The 25,016-nt window shown below is 40.1% G+C and overlaps 1 protein-coding gene across 21 annotated transcripts in view; it reads left to right on the forward strand.

The window, feature by feature from the left end:
- THRB (thyroid hormone receptor beta) overlaps positions 1–25,016 on the forward strand; it is a 335,981-nt gene that overhangs the window by 297,763 nt on the left and 13,202 nt on the right. For all 21 annotated transcript variants that reach the window (XM_033132157.1, XM_033132173.1, XM_033132156.1 and 18 more), the window contains 3 exons: positions 11,232–11,332; positions 16,346–16,493; positions 19,333–19,538. In XM_033132157.1, coding sequence (XP_032988048.1) covers positions 11,232–11,332; positions 16,346–16,493; positions 19,333–19,538 — 455 coding nt within the window. The remainder of the gene's footprint in view (positions 1–11,231; positions 11,333–16,345; positions 16,494–19,332; positions 19,539–25,016) is intronic.

The following is a 25,016-nucleotide window of genomic DNA, read 5'->3' on the forward strand; positions in this document are numbered from 1 at the left end:
TTGGAAATCCAGAGTCCTTTGTCATCATGTCCTCTCCCCTTTGCTCGATTAACACCTCCAACCTGGCCCTCATTCTGCTTCCCTTTCCCTCCTAGCCCTCAGTCCTCTAGCGTTTGGAAATTTGAGACACCCAGTGTTTTCTGTCCCCCAGCCTCAAGTGCCCAGCCCGCCAAAGAGCACAGTGCAAAGTAAAGATGCTCGGTGATTCCACGAGGATCACAGGGAGGACAGAAAGACGGTTGCTCTTCTGAGGAAAGAATTTGTGAAGGGGGAACCTCTGGGGCAGCCCTGCTGCGAATTTGTGAACAGCAATGAAAGAATACCTTTCAAGTTAATGCTGTTTCAAGTTTTTACCTGTTGTCTTACACACTAGGCCCATACATGTATGTTAAACAAATAAATAAAGGACGATGGATGGATGGATGGATGGATGGATGGATGGATGGATGGATGGACGGATGATGGATGGATGGATGGATATAGTGTTTATCAAATGGTTAAAGATTAATAGGATGCAAAACTTGGTACATAATACCAAGAATTAAATGTAAAAGGAATGAGGATTAGTATAATGGGAAGAAGCTAAGAGATGGCCCATTCAAGATTTTTTTAAGTAAATAGAGGGCATAGGGATGAAAGTGCCAATGGGGAAAAAAACTTAATTAAGAAGGGTCTGAGCTGTGGGATATATTGAGGAGGTTCATTGTAAAACTGGAAGAATAACTAAACATCCTAATGACTTAGCTTCCTTAAGGGAGCTAAAATATAGTTTCATCTAATGTCCTGACTCAAAATATTCAGGGTTCTTTGCTGGCTCTAAGTTGATGAATCAGCAACATGGACCTTCTTCACCTCTCTGAACTGTCCAAAGTATTTGCCACTACCAATGATACCCACTGCTCCTTTTTTAAAAATTTTTTTTAGATTTTTATTAAAATATAGCTACCATAAAATGTTATATCAGTTTCAGGTGTACACCATGGCTAATCAAGATTTATATACCTAAAGAAGTGATCACCAGGATAAATCCAACAACCATGTGACATCGTACCACTTTATCACAGTATTATTGACTATATTTCCTGTGCTGTACATTACATCCCCATGACTTATTTGTCTTATACCTGAAATTTGAACCTCTTATTCCCTTTTACATTTTCCCTTCTTTTTTAATTTTTCAATTACAGTTGACATTCAATGTTATTTTATATTAATTTCAGTGTGCAGCATAGTGATTACACATTTATATAATTTAAGAAGTGATCCTCCTGACTAGTCTAGTACCACCTGGTATTATACATAGTTATTACTACATTATTGATTATATTCCCTGTGTTTTACTTTACATCTCCATGACTATTTTGTAATTACCAATTTGTATTTCTTAATCCCTTCACTTTTCTCACCCTTCTCCCCATCCCCTTCCCATCTATGACCCCAATAAATCTAGTGCCCATCTGACACTATACATAGATATTACAAAATTATTGACTATATTCCGTATGCTATTCCCTGCATCCCCATGATTACTATGTAACAACCAATTTGTACTTCTTAATCACTTCCCCTTTCACCCACCATCAAAATGTTCTCTGCACCTATGATGTGTTTCTGTTTTGTTTGTTTATTTTGTTTTTTAGATTCCACTTATAAGTGAAATCATATGACATTTGTCTTTCTCTGTGTGACTTACTACACTCAGCACAGTGCAATCTAGGTCCATATATGTTGTCACAGATGGCAAGATTTCCTTCTTTTTTATGGCTGTGTAATATTCCATTGTATATATGTACCACCTCTTCTTTATCCATTCATCCATTCAGGGACACCCGGATTGCCTTCATATCTTGGCTATTATAAATAATGCTGCTGTGAACATATGGATGCACACGTCCCCTCGAAGTAGTGTTTTGGGTTTATTTGGATAAATACCTAGAAATGGGATTACTAGGCCCTTCTTTGTCTCTTATTACAGCCTTCGTTTTAAAATCTATTTTATCTATGTAAGTATTACTACCTCATTTTTTCTGTTTGTTTGTTTCCATTTTCATCAAATATCTTTTTCCATCCCCTTGCTTTCAGTCTGTGTGTGTCTTTTGATCTGAAGTGAGCCTCTTGTAGGCAACATATGTAAGGGTCGTGTTTTCTTATCCATTCAGCCACCCCATGTCTTTTGATTGGAGCATTTAATCCATTTACATTAAAAATAAGTGTTGATAGATAAGTAGTTATTGCTATTTTATTATTCATATTTTTTATCTTTTTTGTTTTTTTCATCTTAAAGCAGTCCCTCTAAGATTTCTTGTAATACTGGTTTTTTGGTGATGAACTCCTTTAGCTTTCTCTTGTCTGGGAAGCTCTTTATCTGTCCTTCAATTCTAAATGATAGCTTTCCTGGATAGTCTTGGTTGTAGGTCCTTGTTTTTCATCATTTTGAAAAGTTCTGTTGAGAAATAAGCTGCCAGTCTTATGGGAGTTGCTTTGTATGTAACTAAGTGCTCTACTCTTGCTGCTTTTAAGATTCTCTCTTTGTCTTTAACTTTCAGCATTTTAATTATCATGTGTCTTGGTGAGGGCCTTTTTGGGTTCATCTTGTTTGGAACTTTCTGTGCTTCCTGGGCTTGTATGTCTATTTCCTTCTTTAGGTTAGGGAACTTTTCCATCATTAGTTCTTTAAATTGGTTTTTAATTCCTTGCTCTGTCTCTTCTCCTTCTGGTACCCCTATGATGTGAATGTTGGTATGCTTGATATTGTCCAAGAGGCTCCTTAAACTCTCCTCATGTTTTTGGATTCTTTTTTCTTTTTACTGTTCTGATTAGGTGTTTTCTGCTACCTTATCTTCTAAATTGCTGGTTTGATCCTGTGCTTCATCTAATCTCCTATTGATTCCCTCTAATGTATTCTTCATTTCAGTTATTGTATTCTTTATTTCTGACTTTTTTTTTTAATGTTGTCTACCATGTTTCCCCAAAAATAAGACCTAGCCGGACCATCAGCTGTAATGCATCTTTTGGAGCAAAAATTAATATAAGACCTTATTTTAATATAATATTAATTTTTATTATATTACAATTTTTATAATATAATATACAATATATTTTTTATACTAATTTTTGCTCCAAAAGACACATTAGAGCTGATGGTCCAGCTAGGTCTTATTTTCGGGAAAACATGGTATCTCCATTTTTATGTTTCCTATCTCTTTGTTGTAGTTCTCCCTTATCACTGAGCACCCTTATAACCAGTGTTTTGAAGTCTGCATCTGGTAGATTGCTTGTCTCCATTTTGTTTAGTGCTTTTTTTGGAGCTTTGCTCTGTTCTTTTCTATGGGACATGTTTCTTTGTCTCCCCATTTTGGCTGCCTCCTTGTATTTGTTTCTATGTATTAGGCAGGGCTGCTATGCCTCCTGGTCTTAGTAGAGTGGCCTTATGTATTAGGTGTCCTGTGTGGCCCAGTGGCAGTCTCCCTGGTCACTAGAGCCAGGTACTCCAGGTTTATCCCTTGTGTGGGTTGTGTGTGCCCTCCTGTTATAGTTGAGCCTTGATTGCTGTTTGTATGTCAGTGGGAGGGATTGACCCTCAGGCTCATTAGTTGTGAGGTCTGGCTGTGACTATAGTGGAGAGTTTGTGGTACAGGGACTGACCCTACAGAGCAAAATTTGCTTTAGCAGGGCTCTGGTGCCTGCCCAGTCTGCCCTTTAGGTGTGTCATCCTTGGAGGGTGACAGGTGATGCTCCAGCTCAGTCTAAAGTTGGCCACTGGGCATGCCAGCCCCAGGGCCTCCTGGGAGGGGACCCATTGCTGGTGAAGTTCAGCCACATCCTGTGCCCTGCCTGGCATGAGCCACAAAGCACTCTGCAGATGGCCACCAACCGTGCTGTACTTGGAGATGCCTCGAGAGGCCAAGTCATGAACAAAGGCAAAGTGTCACTAGGCTTAGGGTTGCTCAGACAGACGTATGGGACACACAAGACAGGTGCTGCTTCTTTTGGTTTTGTGAACCTTTGAGAGACTTTAAGAAAGTCTGCAGCATGAGCCAAGGCAGGTGGTTTGTATGGGAAAAAAAACACTGGAAGCAGCTTGGGAGTGCCAAAAAGTTGGGTGGGGCAGGGTCTCATTATCTCCAGGGAGGGTCTAATGACTGGTATTAGACAAACTGATGGAGACTCAGATATGGTGGCTGGCTGAGTCTCCACCCTGGGATGGGGGAGGGCTCAACAAAGAAACAATGGCTTCTGTCAGCTCCTCTGTCTGGGAGACAGCTGCCCCTCCTGCCCTCTTCCTAAGCCAAACACTTCACTTCCTCCCTATATGTTCCTGGCACCTTTCCAGCTGCTGCCCTACTACTGGAGCTCAGAGCAGGTGAGTCCATTAGTGAGTAAGTCCATGTGTGGATCTGGGACTGAAGCCACCCTTGTTTCACTCAGCCATAATCTCCACTAGTTTGCACAACCAGAAGTTATGGAGACTTCTATCCCTGGCACTGAAACCCTGGGCTGGGGAGCCTGGTGTGACAGTAGGACCACTCAGTCCTCCGGGGGACCTCTGCTGCCGAGATATCCCTCCTGATTTTTAATGGTCACACATGGGTGTGAGTTCAGCCCATTTTGCATCTCTGCCCCTCCTATTAGTCTCAAGGTAGCTTCTTCTATATGTCCTTAGTTGTAGGGCTTGAGTTCAGCTAGACTTCAGGTGATTCTCAATGATGGTTATTCTGCAGTTTAGTTGTAATTTTTATGTGATCATGAGAGGAGGTAAGCACAGAGTTTACCTACTCTGCCATCTTGACTGGAAATCCCACTGCTCCTTTTAGATGCCAGGACTGTTTCTGCCAGCAAGTGGTCTTATACAGAAGGTCAGATCAGCCAGATTGTAAATGGTCTCTGAACTCAGTTCCTCTCCCCTTCTGTTAGATCTAAGCAGCACCTTTTACTTTTCATCTACCATCAAGATTAATCTGCCTTATGTTCTAATCTATTCCCTAAGGGCTATGTCTGCCAAGGTGACAAGAGGTGCCAGTGTTTTTTCTCCTGGGACCTGAAATGCTGTTATAATTCACTCAAAAGAATTAAACTAGCCAGGCTTCTGATTTTACACATACACAGGAAAGCCTTGAATCTAGTGCAAACTAAAAAGCTAAGCTTACTAGTTGTTGCATGATTTCTAGTGCAAATGTACACAACTTTCCCCTCCCATATACTAAGTCCCTTTGGGAATCAAGGTTTTTAAATTAAGGTTAGCTGAAACATGCATAAACTTTGAAAATATTATGCTGGGGGAAAGCCAGTCTCAAAAGACCACATTTTGTATGATTTCATTTATGTGAAATTTCCAGGACAGGTAAATCTATAGAGAAACATAAATTAGTGGTTTCTTAGGGCAGAGCGGGTAGAGGGGATAGAAGGAATGGGGGGTGACTTGTAAAGGTAGAAGGTTTCGTTTGGCTATGATGAAAATCTTCTAAAATTGATTATAGTAATGATTTCAAAATTCTGTGAAAATATTAAAAGTCGTGGATTGTATGGTAAGTGAACTATACATTAATTTAGCTGCTAACAAAAATGGTTTAAAAAAATGTTGGTAACATTTTACCATGTCAACCTGTTTTATATGCAGGATAATACTTATCAGTTAATCAGACATTGCCAAGTGTCAGCTAAATAAAAATCTCCAAGTCCTTTGTTGAACAAACAGATGGAGTTTCCTTTCATAATAATATCCTTGATAAGTGGCAGCATAGTTTATATTAGTCTAAAAGGTGATGCATTTGAAGTATATAAGAGCTGGGGAAAATATATCATCCTTGGACTATCACATATCACTATGGGTCTTAATTGTTTTCTGGGGTGTTATTAACCATGCTTCTTTAACAGTCACCTGATACAATTTGCAGAGACAATTCTCAGATGAGCGTTGTGACTTCTAGGGTTGTGTTTCTCGTATTTGTTTCAAGACAGAACCCAATACTGACATCCATTTAGTGTCCACTCCTGCAATTGAACTAGCACTCCATGTACATTTTCCTTAGCTGGGCATATTGCCAGCATGTGATTCATTTGGTGATCATGAGAAAGGAAAAAAGATGGAGACACTGAGTTAGGAGAGCAAGAAATGGTTAAGTTCTCTAGGAGAATTGGTTAGCCCGTGATGTTGTCAAGTATATTCAGTAACCTTAAGAGAATCCCCACCTATCTATTCATTATGTGTGGGATGTTACTCCCTGATGGAAATTATTTAATGATGAATAATGGACCTGGGCATAATTATTGATGTGCCATTGCCTGTGATGACTTTTTTGGGTAAATAAGATGGTTCCAACGTTAATATTTTAGAGAAAAGAAAAAGATGGATGGGGTGTACCAGTATGATCATGTAAGTGAGTAACTGCTACCAACTTAAACGGATGTTTCTATAGGAGTTTCAATGATTTAACTAAAGACATATTTAATCACTTATTCATCCACCCTCCAAGATAATTTAAGAGAAATAAGAAAGCAAAACAAAGTATCCATCACACTAGTAGTCAGAAAACAGAAGGAGCCCATTCCACTTGTGGAATCCCAGTTTCACAAGAACCTTAAAGGTCAAACAGTTCAACCATCTACATAAATTGTTGAGCTACAGGGAGGAGGAAACTCTTCAGTGTCCTACTGCCAACACCAAAGGGTAAAGCAGGCAGGTCATGGTGAAGTAGGGTGAGATATGATGTGGGAACCTGCATTTTTCTAACTCTGGTTAGTGTTCTCTGGCCCTCCCAGGGTATGTCACACAAGCAACACAGAGTCCAATTGTATTATAATTGCTTCCCCAACATAAGATTATGAGTAAATGACTTGTACCTCTTTCTCTTTTATCTCTGCCATCTGCACTTGATACCAAGAACTCAAAAGTCCTTACTCTGATCAACTGTGCATAACCTCTATGTATAAGAGGTTAAGATCTAGCCTTCCTGACAACATTAATATACATTAATATGTATATTCCATCTGCCTTTACCAAGTAGGTGTGTGTTTTAATAATTGGGTTACTTTGTCATTGAAAGGTTACTTTGTGTTGTGTATGTTTCAAAGCCCTATACACACACAGTCACACATACTAATCTAAGATGAAGAAACACCAAAGTGCTACAGTGGTTATTTCTGTGGTGGAGAATTGATAGGTTAATTTGCGTTTTGCTAATTTATGTCTTTCAATTTTTTAAAAATGAACTGGACTTTGTAAGAATTTAATGAACACATTGTTTTTGATTCATAAAGATTGACCGCTGAAGTCCATTGGTAAATGTTAGTTAAATCCGGAGTATCTGACCATTTTCACTATAACCTGCCCCCCAGTTCTACACATTTAATAACTAGTTAGTTCTCTGGACACAGAGCCTTGTTGGAATTTTTTATGTCATTTCTTCATATGGATGGACTCCCCAGAACTGTGTTTGGAATGCATCAATGCCTAATGAGTTTTTCTGTAAGTTTTGTTAGTATTTCTTATTGACTTTGAGCTACAGTACCCTCAGTTACCTGGAAGACAGTGGTATGCAACCTTGGGATGTGGGATTTATGATCATATAAAGGGGAATCCTAACCAGCATGCAAAGACTCTTCTGAGTGTAATGGAGAGTAACTTACATAGCCCAATGTAAAACACTGAGCAAGTTGTATAAAATTCAGACTTCAAATTCCCACTTTTGGTGATGGCATCTTAATCAAAGTGGTCTAGACATAGTGATTTTCATTTCTACAGTGTGGGAAAATTGTATTGCCCTTAAGCTCTCCTTAGTCCTGTCTCACTATATTAAACCTAGTGATCAGAGCGGAGTCAAAAAAATCAGGACCAAATCTAGTTGACTAGGGAGTTTGCATCTCCCCAGATCTCTAGGTCCTGGATGAGCTTGAATCTGGATCTCTTCGTTTTAATTTGAGTGGAATCTTGGTTTCTTTACCAAAAATCAAACTTTCTAACGCAGTTTTCATTAGACCAGAAGTTTGGACCACATATCTGCGTTGCCACCCCTTGCGGAGACTGTTAGCCATCTCAGACACACCTCCAGCCTTCGTGCCTTCCGATGTGTAGGTTCCAGATATAACCCTCCTCCCTTGTGTTCTTTGCCATTGGCCGATAGCACGGATCTTGAAAAACTGTGACACCATCCATCAAAGGAACCAAGTGCTGGACATCAGGGGTTCCGCATGAACAATAGGATCCCTGCCCTCTAGCTGCAACTATACAAATTTATAGCGAGTTAGAGATTATGGTCTAAAAGAAGAAACAGTTCGTAGGTCGTTGTAATGCAGATAATAAAGGGCTATTATTGGAGAAGCATGAGGAAGTACGGGAACACCCAACCTGAACTTGGGCTGGGCTGTAGGAAGGAAGGCTTCTCAAAGATTTCCCGTTCGCGACGCTGGACATAGCCCGATCCCAGCGCCTATCCCATGAAACACAGATGATCTCTTATTATCTGTTTTCCCCACTACACTGAAGTCTTCCACAAAAATTAAACCTTAGTCATCTTAAGATCCTTGGCACATTGCTTGGCAAATCATATACCTATATAAATGTTTGTCAAAGGGAATGTCTTTTATTTCTTTCATCTTTTGTTTTTTAATAACAGCTTTATCGAGACATATTTCACATGCCATAAAACTCACCCATTCAAAGCATACAAAATATGTCCATACAAAACAATGATTTTTCATTCGATAGCTTTTCGTATATTCACAGAGTTGTGCAACCATCAACACTATACAATCCCAGAACTTTTTCATTACCCTGAAAAGAAACGTTGTACTCTTCAGCAGTCATTCCCCATCCTCCCCTCTCTCCAAGCCTTAGCAAACACTAATCTAATTTCTGTGTCTATGAATTTGTCTATTATAGACGTTTTATATCAATGGAATCACACAATTTATGGCCTTTCATGTCTGGCTTATTTCATTTAGCATAATGTTTTCAGGATTCATCCATGTTGTAGCATGTAACAGTATTATGGCTGAATAATATTCTATTGTATGGCTACACCACATTTTGTTTATCCGTTCATCATTGGCTGGACATTTGGGTTGTTTCCACCTTTTGGATATTATGAATACTGTTGCTTTGAGCATTCATGTACAAGTTTTTGTATGAACATGTGTTTTCCATTCTATTGGGTAGAGACCTAGGACTGGAATTGCTGGGTGGTATGTGTAACTTTATGTTTAACCTTTTGAGGAACTGCCAGCTGTTTTCCAAAGCACATTTTACATTCCTACCAGCAATATATGAGCATTCCAATTTTTCCATTTTCTCACTATCATTTATTATTTTCTGTCATTTTTATTATAACCATCCTAGAGGATGTCAAGTGGTATCTCATTATGGTTTGGGTTCGCCTTTCCTTGCAATGGTGTTGAGCATCTTTCGTATTCTTTCCTTCATTTTCACCTTTTATTCTCTCATTGGGAAATGACCAGGACTGGAAATACAAGACTCAGTTGCTTACACACATGTTTCCCAAAGGAAGAAACTGTGTATTATTTGTCTTGATAGTCTCAGCACCAAACGTGGTGCTGAGCACATAGTAGATGCTAAATAAAAGTTTTCTGAATTCATCAATAAATGAATTTTTGAATGAGCACACAAATCATTCCAGGCCCCCTTTTCTCTGCCCAGATATCTCCCAGAATTCTGGTTTTGTTTGTTTGTTTTTTAATGTCTGATGAGAGTTTTAAAACCACTGAAGCAAACTCAAGAGATGACTCATGGTTTCCATGATGCAGAAGTAAACCAAGAAAAGCTGTGATATTTAAAAAGATAATCCTGTGCATGACCAAATCTCACTTTGAAGTCATTTATCTCTCTCCCAAGAAGGGACATTTTTCTGAAATAAAGTCTCAGCAAAGCAATTTCTAAGAAACTGTGAAAAGGGTTCATTTTCTTCTGTTTTCCTTATGGCTTTTTTTCCTGAAAAGTAAGCCTTCAGTGACCTAGTTTAACAAAAGATCTATGAAAATGTCATGGTAATATATATAGTAAATCATCTGTCATTTCAACCTGGCTAATCTTTATTGAAACCAATAAGAGTTTATTGAATCAAAGAACTTCATAAGGGACCATGACCAGAAATAAGAATGACTTTGTTTTCTCAGCTCCTCCATTCTCCACATCCCAACAAATCAGACCTTGTTTTGATTTTTTGGTCTTATTAAAGCTATGTGCTTTTGTGGTAAACCGATGATACATATGAAACTGAATTTACCCTTCTGAATCAGTTTCTTGTGTTTGGATATCGTGAACAAGTGAAGGGAAAGAGGCAAAGACAGGTGGGAGGTAGTCTGCTCTGTTTTTGTTTTTTAACTTTAGCTTCCTAGGTCAAGGAATTTTAACTAATAATACCCTAACAAGAGAGTCGCCCATGGATGGATTTTCTTTCTTTGTTAATAAATAGAACCTCTATTATTTCACACTACCTGGCGTTGTTGGATTGTATATCATAATATCACAAGCTTACTGGATTTATTTTTAGGTGGCCTTATTCATTCTACTTGGAGTTAACTGTATTGTTTGTAAAAGACCTACATAACTTATACTGGAGGACTAAACTTCAGGAGATCTAGGTTTGCGTCTCTGCTGTTGAGTTCGAGGGTGACCCTGGGAAGGCCAAACTCCTGAAGGCCTGTTCACCTCATGAGTACGTGATGATCTCCCAGGACCTTTCTGGCTAGAGTTTTCTGAATTTACCTGCATGGTGGCTCAATCCCAAAGTAGATCAAGTCTCCTGAGAACAAGGTCTGAAATGAGCCTTAGGAAAGAAATTTTGTTGTTCAGTACGCAGAGCCCTCCTGGCTTGTCTGCATGGTTCCTTGGCTTCAACAGCCTTGGGGTCTGTTCCCGCCTGCACAGCAAGAGGCATCATACCTATTTCTAAGGCTTTCTGAAACCCTGGGCCTACTCTTAGCCCTGCACGTGTGAGATAAGATACTAAATAAGTATCAGGGGAAGTATATTCAGTCAGGGAGAGATTTTTTAAATTTTTTCTTGTTAAATGTTTTCTTCACCTTTTATATTTAAAACTAAATGCTCATGAGATGTGAACCCTAAAGCAAAAATTGTATGAGAATGTATAAAACAAGTCAGTCTTGCCTCCTCCCTCACCCACCTTACCTCCTGCCCTCTCCTTATCCTCCTCCTAGCGACGGTGTCTTTGAGTTTAACATGGTGTCTCACCTTCCTCTGTTTTCCTCCTTCACAGGGTATATCCCCAGTTACTTAGACAAGGACGAGCTATGTGTGGTGTGTGGTGACAAAGCTACCGGGTATCACTACCGCTGCATCACGTGTGAAGGCTGCAAGGTAATTGCGCTCCAGTCCCCTCCCAAGATTCCACCAGAAAGCAACATTAAGTTTAAGTCCAAATTAAAACCCAATTCTGACGTTCATGGCCTATGATCATCCAGGTGTCTGCTTGTCCTCTTCATTTTTGGGCATGTTCAAGAACTAATTTTTTTTTTTTTCCCAAATCAAAAATAACTAAATGAAGTTTGGGGAGAATGTGATGTCTGGTTTTTTTAAACAGGGCGATAATTAATAAAACAAAAAGAAATTAATAGAATTCTCACTTTGCGTTTTAAAATAAATAGATATTTTATAATAGGTTATCATCCCAAGAAATAACTATTTCTCCTCCTGTTTTATCTCCAGTATTTGAAGAGACAGAGTTCACTCTATCCTAGGCTGTCCGCCACTGATAATCTGAGTGAATATGTTCCCTTTTAAGGGGTTCGTTAGGGAATATCTTTGAGACTACTTAGATTTAATTATGCTCTGAAATTATCCAAATGGCTTTCTGCACAGCCTGCAGTCAGTAAGTAAATTCTGGTCATCCATCAGCTAATTTTATGCTCTACAGACCCATCTTCAGGAGATACTTTGGCGAGAATACACCAGTGATCAACAGTCAGTTCACTTCCTGAAAGTGAGCCTAAATTTGCCTACTTGCAACCTTCATCATCAAAATTAGGACGCGCTTTCTGGCAAATAGCTTTTGGTCCAACAACCTAGCCTAGAAAATAAAGTGTACTATGAAGGTAAATAAAGCTTAACCCAGTGTTATATCCAGCATTCAACTGATGTTTTATAAATGAGAAAGTATATAAGTCAGGGGAAGGACTTTTTAAATTTTTCCTTGTTAAATGGTTTATTTACCTTTTACATTTAAAACTAAATTATCACAAGATGTAAGCCCTAAAGCAAAAAATTGTATTAAAATTTATAAAATCAATTCAGTCTTCTCTCCTTCATCACCCAACTTACTTCCTCTCCTTTCCTTCCCTCCTCCTAACCTTTTACCCTAAGCCCCAAAAATCAACGTGTTAGCTCAGTTTCAAACTAAAGTGCCCCATGTTTCTAGTGGAATTATTTTCCATGCAAATTCCCTACTTTTTGTGCATGAAATTAAGAAACACTTAGCAGAACCCCACTAAAAGCAGAAGCTTGTTAAAAGCCTGCTAAAAGCCTGCTAAAAGATGATACATCCATTGGAAAGAAGTCATTTCTAAGGTCCCAAGGCCTTATAGCTACAAGACTGATTTTTGGAAATGTGATGTAATATGTTCTCATTCATTCAGACCCTTTTGATCTGGAATTTGTAACCTTTTAACAAAGATTGGACTGAAGATTGCTATTACATCTATGAAAATAATGTCTTTAGGAGTTTAATGGAACTAATTACAAATAAGTACTGGCTACCTATTAATTGGGGGACTTGCAGACTCTCTCTTTAGAGCATAGTTTTATTGGCTTGATTTGAAAGTAATAAAACTGCATTGCTTTAGATGCAGTCTCTCATTCCAAAAGCTCAGTAATTCAAAGTGGGCCCTTTTTCTAAATTAACCCCAATTTATAAGGCTTTACCAACCTGGTTATGCAGCATTAAGATTCTTTCAAATCAATTTCTACTGATAAATTTTGAATTCTGGGAAAAACTATAATGTATATTCCATTCAATACTCAACTCCCAAAATTTCTCTAAAGACTGAACGTGCCCTGCAGAGAGGACTTAATGCTTACTAGCAATTGACTTAAACAAAAGGGGAATCAAGCATATTAACCCATGTCTTCATTGGTGATCAAGAAATCCATAGCCTCTTTTCCCCAAATCGTAGGATGTTGGGGACTGTTTCCATTGAGGTTTACTTAAAAGAAGAACTCATGTAGCATAAAACTAGATTCCTCAGCCTCTGTATCTTCATCTCAGATCAGAACCCTGTTTCTAGGATTGCCTCAATCGTAAAATCAGGAAGAAGCCTTCTTAGTGTGGTTATGCAGATTGTTTAATTGAGGACAAAGTATCTTGGAAAAAGACAAAAGGCTTTTTCAAATGAAACACAGTTTTTAAGTGTGGCCAAAGATGAAAAAGGTTATGCTTCACGTATTATTTATTCAAACCTGTAATTTAAAAATATTTCTACCCCATACTTGCAATGTATGTAGGGAGAATCTTCTTTGCCCATTTTACCCCGAAGACAGTAGAAATCTTTTAGAGGTGTTTTGTCTGTTGTGATAGGTCAGTTTTTGTGCATCCTTTGTAGAAAGAATGTTGATAGTGCTCCACAACAAATCTTTTTTTTTTTTAAGAAAGACTGAAAGGTTTTTGAACACTTGCCCAAATGTCGAAGTAGGAGGGTGACACTTAGCTCCTTATGACACTGATTAGTGCCTCATCTCAGACCACTAAGAAAGGGATCCAGTTCTTCTCAAAATGCAGGGAAACATTTCCGATATTGATTTATAAAACAAAACTTCTATTCACCAATAAATCATTAATGGAATACATGAATATATGTCCTTAATCAGTCCCTGGGACATCCCTTTTGTCACATCACCTCAAAAAAGGTTTTTTATAAATCGACTGTGTTAAATATTTTCTATCCAAATTCACTTCCAGAACTGAATTTTGTCACTTTTTAAAATTAAGGGACCTAGCATCTTTACATTTACTCAAATAAGGTGGTCCCTCATCACCTTGTCAAAATACACTTTTATTATAGCTTAAGGAAGACCAGCATCTTAAAAGGGCCTTGGTCCACGAAGTGCCCAAGAAACATCATCAGTGCTATGCCACAGAAAAGATGGCAAAATGAACAGCAGAGCTTGCTACCTCAATACTTTTTGCAAAATAAGCCAAGTATAAATTATTTCATTCATTCCATTTAAAAATTCACAGAGTAGCCTTTTGGGAGAAATGAATGTTACCCCTGTGGCTGGTATATCACACCTCATTCTTTCCTCAGTGTTGGCTGACTCTTCAGTGTGCTCCCCACCTGCTAGTACATGAGTCAATGTCAGAGTGTGGGTGAGAAAAGGGTCTCCCCAGGTTCAGATAAACAACTGTCCCATCCTCATAGCAGCAGTCAACATTCTCACTGGGTGCCCTGAGCTTTGGGGTTTCCACCTCTGGGGAAGTTTTGCCTCCTCCAGAAGGAGGTAGGCTACCCAACCCCTCACTTCCCTGTCAATGACATACCCTTCTTGCCTGGAATCTCCAGGTTTCTTTTGCCCTGCAGGCAGACGTAACCCTTGAAGGGTGGATTGGACAGAGTAACAGAGGTAAAGGAAGGAGATTCACAGGGAAGCTTATTTTACACTCTGTGACATGCCCTGGCATTCATGCTTTGGCAGGATTTGCATACCTTGAATACCCAGGGAAACACTGTCAACCTGTCAAACAGCTGCCCCGTGTGTGATTTAGTGAATCTTATAACAGTATATCAACATCATTCAAACTAGTGGACTCAAGTGTTTAAGGATGCAAAACCCAAATACAATATGACAGTTTTACTGTGAAAACTTGAACAACAGAAATGATAATAAGAGTTTTGTACACATGCCCCCAAATCAAGTCCATTAGTTTCAGTTATTGCTGTTATTTTTTCCATTTTATTCCTCTGTGACCAATATAAAATCCTACCTTTGACTTTTTCATTATAAGGAAGAGCTCTTATGTCTGAGTAAGGAATATGCAAGTGGTATATGTACATAATCAAAGCCAAGGAAACTAAAACGGGATAATTAAAATTTCAGCTTAATCTAGGTCAACTGGCATTTCAGTCCCCCACGTACAAAACAAAGTTAGAGGTCCCCTTTAAACTTTAGTACATAGTATCCTTCAAATTTGTTTTGCCTTGCTATTCTCCTAAAACAAAGGGGTTTATTTATTTTTCTTTTTGAGGAGTGGGAGGGGACTATTTATAATTTGCTCATCTGCAATATTTAAATAATACAGTAAAATTGGATTCAATTTATATCATATAAGCAGTTATGCAAATAAGATTTGGGTTCCAGGCAAGTTCCAACATGTACCTACCATGTGATTTGGGGCAAGTGATTTAACCTGGCTGAGGCTTAGTTTTTTAATCCCTACAATGGAGATGTTAAGAGTACCTACTTCATAGGGTTGTAGAAGAGATAGAACGATATGGAATGTGCCTACAGCACTCTGCAATGTACCACTCACAGTAAGTGCCGTCTACCATTATTAATACCTACCGTACAGAAGGAAGTGTAATTGCCAAGACTTAAACATCATGTCCAGAAAGGTTCTAGTGTAACACACCCTTGAGAAGGTTCTACAAGCCGATGGTATCCTCAGAAAACTTTACAGTGGCACTCTCCCGTGTCTTAAGAAAGGAAGAAACACATGGAACTTTAGGGGTAATATCTCTGACTACTGGAGAAAAACAGTGCTATGAGAGGTAAAACCCCAATGCAATGAGCTGTGGGAAAAAATTTGGTAGAGAAAGAACCTGAAGTACGATTATTTCAAGGGATATCTGAACTGGTCTAGGCGATCTCAAGAGTCACAAACAAGAATCAAATGAAATCTCTAAACTGTTACATCCATTTAATTACTAAATGATTAAATTATAGATTAATAAAGTATTGCAAGTATCTAGCTCTTTTATTCTCCAGTTTAAAGTATAGCGAACCTCTTCATAGAGTAATGTAGCCACACAATTAAGGCACTTTATGAAATGAAATAATGTAATTTATTTATATTACTCAATGTTTAGAAAAAATATAAACAAACACTAGATTTTCCCCATTAGCCTCTTTTCCTTAAAAATAAAAAAGTGCCAAAAAATCGTTGAGTCTGTAGTCCTGTGACATCTCCTTCAGCTCTGATTTAGAATTCTTTACATTCACTTTGGGCTAGTTGTCCTATGTTTGATTAAGTAGAATTACAGGTCCATACACAGGTTCAGGTCCAAAACAATTCCATCACAGCTATGTGGACACAAAATTCTGGATTCATTTATTTCTAGAAAATATGAAACTGTTGTCTTGGGTCTTTCTTTTTTCATGTAGGGTTTCTTTAGAAGAACCATTCAGAAAAATCTCCATCCATCCTATTCCTGTAAATATGAAGGAAAATGTGTCATAGACAAAGTTACACGAAATCAGTGCCAGGAATGTCGCTTTAAAAAATGCATCTATGTTGGCATGGCAACAGATTGTAAGTAATCTCCTTTGCTTTATATTCAAGGGGTGTTGGTTGGGGAAAGATTTGGTTCAAGGAGAGCAAGCAGGCAGAAAAGCAATCAGGAACCCAGGTGGACAAAGGGAAGACACCTAGCATTCCTACAGCCATAGCTCGGTGGTTTCTATCCTACCTCTCCCTTATCAACTCCCAAAGCTCAAGGTATCCAGGTGATGAGTGAGGTTAAATTAGCCTTATCACATTTGCAAGGCTGTTAGCAATACTCTGATTGCCACAGGGAGTCCAAATGAGAGGTCTTGTCCATCCATGTTGATAAGGTGTAATTTTACACACAACATTCACATGGCCTGAGCCTCCTGGACAAGTAAGTCCTAATATTATTTCAGAAGCAGAGACAGGAATTTATTTTGTGGCTATTTTTGGAGACGGGGCACTGGCAGAAAACATCATGTTCAGAAATTTCTGAAGAATGTGAAGTTGAGTGCTATTGCATGAGTCATCCTGCAGTTGGTTGTTTGTTATATTTTTAGCCGTAAAAAACATTCCAAGCTGAAGTCGTCCTACCCAGTTTTCAAAGTGCCACAGCATATGGTGGTGAAATTAGCCACTGTTGGGGTCTCTTCTCCCCACACTGTGCAAGGGATTTACACCAGTCACGTCAGTTAATCTAATAATAAAGTAAGAATCGTGTCATTCTGAATGTGTGGCCTCCCTTTTACCAGGCATCAGGGTTAATGATTTCTACTGGCATACACATTTTGCACATCAATGACGGATCCCAACTTTTAGTAAAAAAAAAAAAAAAAAAGAATAAAGGAAAGAGAAAAAAGAATGCATTGAGGTTTTTCCTCATGAAAAATGAAATAATCATGGCTTACATTTATGTGACAAACAGGGTTCTCTCAGCTAGAACAAAAATATCTGTGGAATGTCCTGGTTTGCCCATTTAAACAGACAGAATGGGAAGTCTTTAAAAAAGGAGGAGGGTTGTGTTAAGGCGTTAGGCTGGAAATCCTGGGTTAATCCCACCTCTGACTAAGTGTGTTTTCTGTCTTTACCTTTTAAAGGCTTTTTAGCCCTTGCCAACAATATGCCCAATAGGGATATGTAAAAATGATCTAGAACCAAATATATAGATGTCCCACTATTATGAACTGTTATTATTCAGTATCCATTTCATTATTTTATTGAGAAGTTAAAGATATGAATATTTTTGAGGTTAAAAACTTAGTGTTACTCTAGACTGGGTGGAAATTAATTGTGAGTGCCCTTGACTTGCCTGTGAGGTATTATAAGAGCTCGGGCATTATAATCAGAAAGACTGTTGGAGTTCAGACCTCCTTACTAGCTGTGTGACCGTCCGATTTAACGTCTGGTTTCCCTTCTGTGAAATTATCATCTACTTTGCAGGTTGTTTTCAGGATTAAATTAGATAATGTATGTCAGATGCCACCATCCCTGGCAGAGTTTGGGAAATAGGCCTATGAGTATAGCTGCCTTTCTCTTCTCCCTTTAAAGAGTGAACTAAAATGACCGAACAAGGCTCGTTCATATTTCCCACATTTGTCGATGCTCACCTGACTTTGGTGACTCAGTCAAATAGAGATGAACTGGGGTTTCCTTACTCTATGGACTAGCTGAGCGCCTTTGGTACTCTGCCTCCTGCTATGTTTGCTTTTCTTCTTTCCTACCAGGTCAAACCTTCATCAAGAAATGGCCCTAGGACAATGATGTTATAGAACTGGAGTCAGGAGTCCTGGGTCTTGCCTGGGCTCTGCTATGAACTTGCTGTGTGACCTTAGGCAAGTCATGATCTCTCTGGATCACCTTCCTCCTCTGTGAAAAGAAGGAGTTGGACTAGATAATATCTAAGATCCCTTCCAGTTCTAAAATACTGTGACTCAGTAGTGTAAAACCTCAGTCTTTCCATTCCACTGATAATTACTAAGAGTCTGGTGAAATGGTTTTGTTTTGGCAATTACCACAGAAGTATAGGTTTCTTGTTACCTGTGCTTCTTATTTCCTTTTTGCATAAATGATAAAAATCATGGCTACCTTTACTGAGCACTTGTAGTGCATTATCTCATTGAATGGAAGTGGATATTATTTATCCCATTTTATGTAGGAAGAAATGTAAGCTCAGAGAGCCTAAGTAATTTGCCAGAGGTCACACAGCTAGAATGTGGTAGGGTCAGGATTCAAACCCAGGTCTTTCTAGATTACAAAGCCTGGGCTCCTTAACCACCAGTAAGGGTTTACCAGGCAGAGAGTCATGCAAAATGAATACCTGTGAAACCCAAGATAGGCCCAGCCACATTCCAATATTCCTTAAGGGAACTAATGAAGAGTTTAGAGTCCTTTTTCCTCTGAGGAAAGGATCATCAGTCTCCTATTTGTTGCTTCAGAACTTTTCTTGAACCTCCCTAACTGATTTTTCTTAGTAAAAAAGTTCTCCATTCTACCGTAGGAGCTATTTTGGAGCAGGAAGGAAGTTACAGAAAACCCTAAGAGTGAATTCACATCTTTGGCTAAACATGACTTTTCTGTGAACCCGTGGGTTCATTCTTATTTATGGCCACCTTCTATGGAATTGGGATGCCCACCCACCCCCAGGCCTTTGTTTTGAAAAGCTGGCTAGACATTGGGAGTTTGGCCCTCGGGCTCATGTTGGACCACGGCTAGTCAGGGGTGCTTGCCACCAAGAGTAGAAAGTACCCCAGCGTGACCCCACCTTGTAGGCCCCAGCCAGCCATCTATGCGTCAGTGGTCCCCGCCCCTGAGGCCCCGGGACGTGCAGTCTGCCATGTGTCTAGGGAGTCTCTGTGTGCTTTGTCTCACTCTCTCCCTCTCCCAGTGGTACTGGATGACAGCAAGCGGCTAGCAAAGCGGAAGCTGATTGAGGAGAACCGGGAGAAGAGACGGCGGGAAGAGCTGCAGAAATCCATCGGGCACAAGCCAGAGCCCACCGATGAGGAGTGGGAGCTCATCAAAACTGTCACCGAAGCCCACGTGGCCACCAATGCCCAAGGCAGCCACTGGAAGCAGAAACGGAAATTCCTGGTGAGGCTCTCCAGCACAGCTGAATATTGCTGCATGCCGGTGCTTTCTACTCAGTTCATTTAGTCCTCACACCCTTGGATGCTGGGGTTACCACCCCATTTTATTGATAGGGAAACTGCAGCTCTGAGGAGTGAGATGACTTGCAGAGCCAGGATCTGAATCCAAGGCTGTCTGAGAACAAAGGTCACTCCTACCATCTACTATTTACAGGTCACTGCATTCCATTGCAGTTTCTAAGGACACGTGACCTGTTTGCTTTTGCTGTTAGTAAGGCCAGCCCTGCGTCTATTAGTAAAATTCTTCGCCTGCCAGCCAGCTTCCCCTTTTTATACCCATTTCTTCCCTCAGATATATACATACTTAGTCTGCTAAATTCGCTCCAAAATATTCCCTTTAGAATAACCCCTAGAATGAAGTGTCCCATATCTCAAATGCATTTTTATGTCCATAGAATTCAAAATGTTTAGCTTAAAATAAATGACCTCAAGTCTAGGAAGACAATGGGAACAGGTAGTAGGGATGGGGGCAGGGGCTGTGTCAAGAAAACAGGACTTTCAAGACCCTTGGAATATCAATGTTTGATGTTTTTGTAAAAAGTAACCATTGTGAAAGTCCTTCCCATGTACTTGGGAAGGTCCTTTGGACCTTACAATGCTTTGAGGTATCTGGGATTACTCTCCCCATTTTAGAAATATGCAAACCAAGCCCAAGGCCTTAAGTGGCTCACCCAAGATCAAACTACTAGAAAGTGGCTGAGCAAAACCCAAAAGCCAACTCAGGTCTTGGGTTCCAAGTCCAGGCCCTCTGCCCAGCTCACTAGATGGACTACCCATCCCACCACCAGCTGGATTGGACCATCACAGATACTGACCCTGCTCTTGGTTTATGACAAGAACCTTTTATGAGCTCTCACAGAGCCCCGGCATCAGATCTGTGGGTTTGTTTGTATCTCCCGGGTACCTTCCTGTTGGAACAAGATTTAGTGGTATGATTGTTGTTGTACCTCACCATCACCATTATAATGGAAGAGGGATTTTTCATGAAAACAGTACAACCTTAAAGGAAATTTTTAGAAGGAAAAAGCTTACCTGTAATCCACCTGCCTTCAAACACTTTCATTGTTGTAATGAGTGGGTTCTAACACAGTCTAGATGGCGTGCACCAACAGCAGTGTTAGCAAACAGACAGCATGGCCCTCACCAAATGCCAGGTACTATTTGAAGTGTTTTTCATACATTAACTTCCTATCCCAACCCTGTAGGTAGATGTGGTTAATATCTCCATTTCACAGAGGAAGGAACTGAGGCAGAAAAGTTAAGGAAACTTACCTAAGCTCCTGCAGCTAGTAAGTGGTGGTGATGGATGCAGCCCAGTTCCAGGATCCATACTCTAAACCACTACATCATGCAATTTGGCCACCTGTGCAAACCCAGAGGGCCTTCGAAAGACAGGTCTTTGGAGGGGCTACCTCTTAGTGCCTTGATCTGCACCCTTAGGCCCACCCTGGTATATCAGCCAGAAAACATTAATTCTGGATGGATGGATGGATGGATGGATGGATGGATGGATGGATGGATGGATGGATAGATAGATAGATAGATAGATAGATAGATAGATAGATAGATAGATAGATAGATCAATTCTAACACAGTATATTTTGGGCATAGCAAGATAGAGTCCTGCCTCACCCCAAGCCTAAATCGGTCCTTTCCCTGAATGTGTCAGCCTTAAATGGACATTGAGGAAACCACTTCCAGGCCTGGCACTGCCATTCAGAGTAGTGACCAAGCTGAATCCCAAGTAAGGTGGAAGGTTTGGGGCACATCCTGTACTTCTCCTAGGAAATCCTACATCTCTATTTTCTTTACCCCCAAAAAGAGAATGGGTACTAGTATAACTAAACCAATTCAGTGGTCACTACAGTGCTTCTTTCCAGACTTAAAGATTTGTTCTTTCATTTAGGAAACATTTATTATTGAGCAGCTACTACGTGCCAGGTAGTGGAAAAGCTCAGCCATATTCCAGTGGAAGAAGACAAACAGTAAGGGTTAAACAAACAAGACAGATGCAGGCAGTGGTCAATGCAATGAGGAAAATTGTGAATCGGAACTGGAAAGAGACTTCCCTTTAAATAGGGTGGTCTCTTTGGAGCATATAGCACAATTTCGAGTAATTAAAAGCAGTAACTTTTAACTCCAAGACCTAACAGTTTTCATCAGTCTGATCATCTATAGAAAGAACCAAAGATGGTGTGGCACAGAATGATTTGCCGTTAGTTTTTTTTTTTTTTTTTTTTTTTTTGGTCAGGACCATGAGACTCTCAAGGCACAATAGAGTTTTCTTCAGGAAGGTAACATTTACAGAGCAGCTGTTTTACCCACCAATCTCCCATTCCCCCTGTGAAGCTGACATGAAATGTATATTTTGTTGATCCTTGATCTGTTCAAGAAATAGCCCCTCTTGATCCTAATACAAACGACCACTTCTTCAGGCAGTCTTTTTCTTAGAGGGGTGTTGGGGGAGATCAGAATGCCTCCACTGTCCCATTTGTCACTACAGTGAACTTCATTTCTGTCAGCCATTCCCCTTCTGTGCCGGGGATCACCTCACATCTCCTCAGCGGAAGGACCATGTTCCATTCAGCTTTTTCACCAGTGTCTATCACATGTGTGGTTGAAATTTGTGGTAGCTTTTCTGCAAGATGGCTGCTATTAGATTCTTTCCTCCCTGTATACACAGCCCTTTGTGTCCCATGGAGAGGAAAAGTCTCTTCCTCTCCCCCCTTGAAATGGGCTGGTCTATGATTCCTTTAAACAATGGATTTGGGAAGAGTGACTTCTAAGCCTGAGTCATAAGAAGGCTTGCAGTTTCTACTTGGTTATCTTGAAGGGGGAAGCCTCCTGGTCTCCCTGAGAACAGCTAACTGCCATGTAAAAAAAAGAAAAGGTCCAACTCAACTACCCTAAGACCACCATGCTGTGAAGAAGTGCAAGCTATCTATGTGGAGAGACCACATGGAGAGATTCTCAACCAGCCCAGGCACCAGAAATGTGAGTGAAGAAGCCTTCAGGTGACACCAGCCTTTGCTGCCATTTGATGACAGATGTAGGAGGGACCCTAAGTGAGAACCACCCAGCTGAGCCCATCCATCCCCAGAACTCTGAGAGAAAGTAAAAATGTATTGTTTTTAAGCCATTAAATTTGGGGGTGGTTTGTTACACAGCAATAGATAACCAGAACAGAACTTAATAGATATTTATTAAATAGAATATACAGTTCCACCTGGTAGCCCATACTCAGAGATAGTACAGTTAAGCCCTGTGTCTCAGCCAGGTTACATATTTACAAATACTCCTTGCAAAAGGATGACCTCAATTGAGTATTTATGTTCATGATGAAAATTGCACTCTCCTGAGTGGTGAATTTTCCTGCAAGGACTTAGGAATCCTTCATTGAAGACAGCTTTGCTAAATGGTATCTGTGTCCTGAATAGGCTTCTACACATTAGGATGTGTGTCTCTTGAGTAGCTGATACCCTTTGTTTTTTTGCTTACAGCACTGCTATGCAGATTATTTTATTTATTTTTATGTGATGATGGCCCATCTTGCTCTGAAACAGAATTTGAGGAGGCCTGTTATGTTAATAATAATATAGTAATATATCATAAGGGATTAAAATGATATCTTATCATAAAAACTAGAAGTGTTCATTTATCTGGAATGGGTAAGTAACTTATTCCTCAAAAGGAGCTTCTTCATCATTTTTTACTCTAAGACCAGGACTCAAGTCAGAAATAGAGACTGGCGGTTTGACCTGGCAGAGCAACTGTCTGATTTTACACGTTTTCATTGGGTTACATTGGGTACCTCAGAAAAGAAGCATAGGATGATACAGGAGGAGTGATTTGGCCATGTGTGCACTGTGTAGACAGGTCGTAAGACAAGTGCAATCAAGTCAGGAAGGCTTCTGTCACCCAAAATTGTTATAACTACCTCAGAGGAAGGCTGGGTAGTTGAGTGGTTACGCACATGGAGATTGGAATCAGATAGCCTGAGTTCAGTGTTTGCCTCTGATGTGTTTTAATTATGTGACTTTCGGCATGATTCTTCGTCTCACTAAGGCTCAGGAGCCTTTATGCCTTTACTACATGATGTAAAAGCAATAGATATAAGCACTTGTCACATCATTAACAACCACGTAAGCGGTTACTATATCTATCCATCATTTCTACCACCACCCTCACCATCCTGTGCCTGATGGCCCCAGGAAAAGGGAGAGCCCGTAGTAGTGTCCTGAGGCTCTGGGACCTTTAGTCACTGGTTGTGTTTCCTTTTTTCACATCTTTAGGGGTGTCACAGGTGGTGATTCAAATACAGCACAAACCCACAGATTGAATGGAAATTAGCATCAGTATTGACCCACTGACGTTTCAAAGGACACGATACCACGTAAATACAATGAGATTAGACCTGTCAGTGTTCAGTAGGAAGATGTTTGGGTTCAAACAGGCCAAGAGTGTGTGTGTGTGTGTGTGTGTGTGTGTGTGTGTGTGTGTGTAACTCCCTACCTTTTTTAATGTGTGTCCATGTTCCTTTTATCAGTTTATCATCATAACAGAGTTGTAAAGTAGACAAGGCAGGTGAGATGAGCCTCATTTTCAGGGTGAGAGTAATTAGAAAGACCACCAGGGAGGTCTGAAGGATTCAAGAAGCAGCAATGCCCAAAGGAGGAAGTGATGTACCTTTTCCCGTAATTCAGTCTGTGTGAAAAAGAAAGAGAAGGAAGCTGTACACGTGATTTTTCCATCAATTCCATCTGCATCCAGAAAGCCAACAGAACAGAAGCCTTCCATGAGCTGGCTATGCCAACAGTTACCCCAGAAGATTGCCACTGGTTATGAAAACATGACAGAAACCAGACTTCTTTCTGGTCTACTCACTGCCCCCAAAACAAACAATTAAAAAGTAAAATAAAATAAACAGAAGAACCTGCTGGATAATCAAAAAAGGTCAATGCTGCCAGAGTTTGTTATGTAATATATTTAACCATCTTCCCCTGTAATCGTGACTCCTACCACCCTGGGAGGGTATGGCCTGCTCCTGTTGACCCTCATGTCCTGGCAACAAGAAAAGCATCATTCTTTGCTTTGCTTCCTGCTAAAAATGAGATGTGAGCAGTAATAGGGAAGAAATACGGTAACTGGTTTCCGCTGAGCTGAATGTGGTTACTGCTAACCCAGCAGATCTCTAAGTGTGGTCCCAGGCCAGCCACATCAGCGTGTCCTGGGAACCTGTTAGAGATGCAGATGCCCAGGCGCCGCCCCTGACTTACTGATAAAACTCTGGGGGTGGGCCCAGCAAGCCGGTGATTCTGACACACAGTGAAGTTGAGCACCAAGGCAGCAGTTTTGTCACTGGCAGTGCCCTCACCTCCCTGCAAGTGAGGGATCCAGCCTTGCTCAACTCGCTCCCAGCCCC

The sequence above is a fragment of the Rhinolophus ferrumequinum genome, chromosome 17 (genome assembly GCF_004115265.2).
Source record: "Rhinolophus ferrumequinum isolate MPI-CBG mRhiFer1 chromosome 17, mRhiFer1_v1.p, whole genome shotgun sequence".
Taxonomy (NCBI): Eukaryota; Metazoa; Chordata; class Mammalia; order Chiroptera; family Rhinolophidae; genus Rhinolophus; species Rhinolophus ferrumequinum.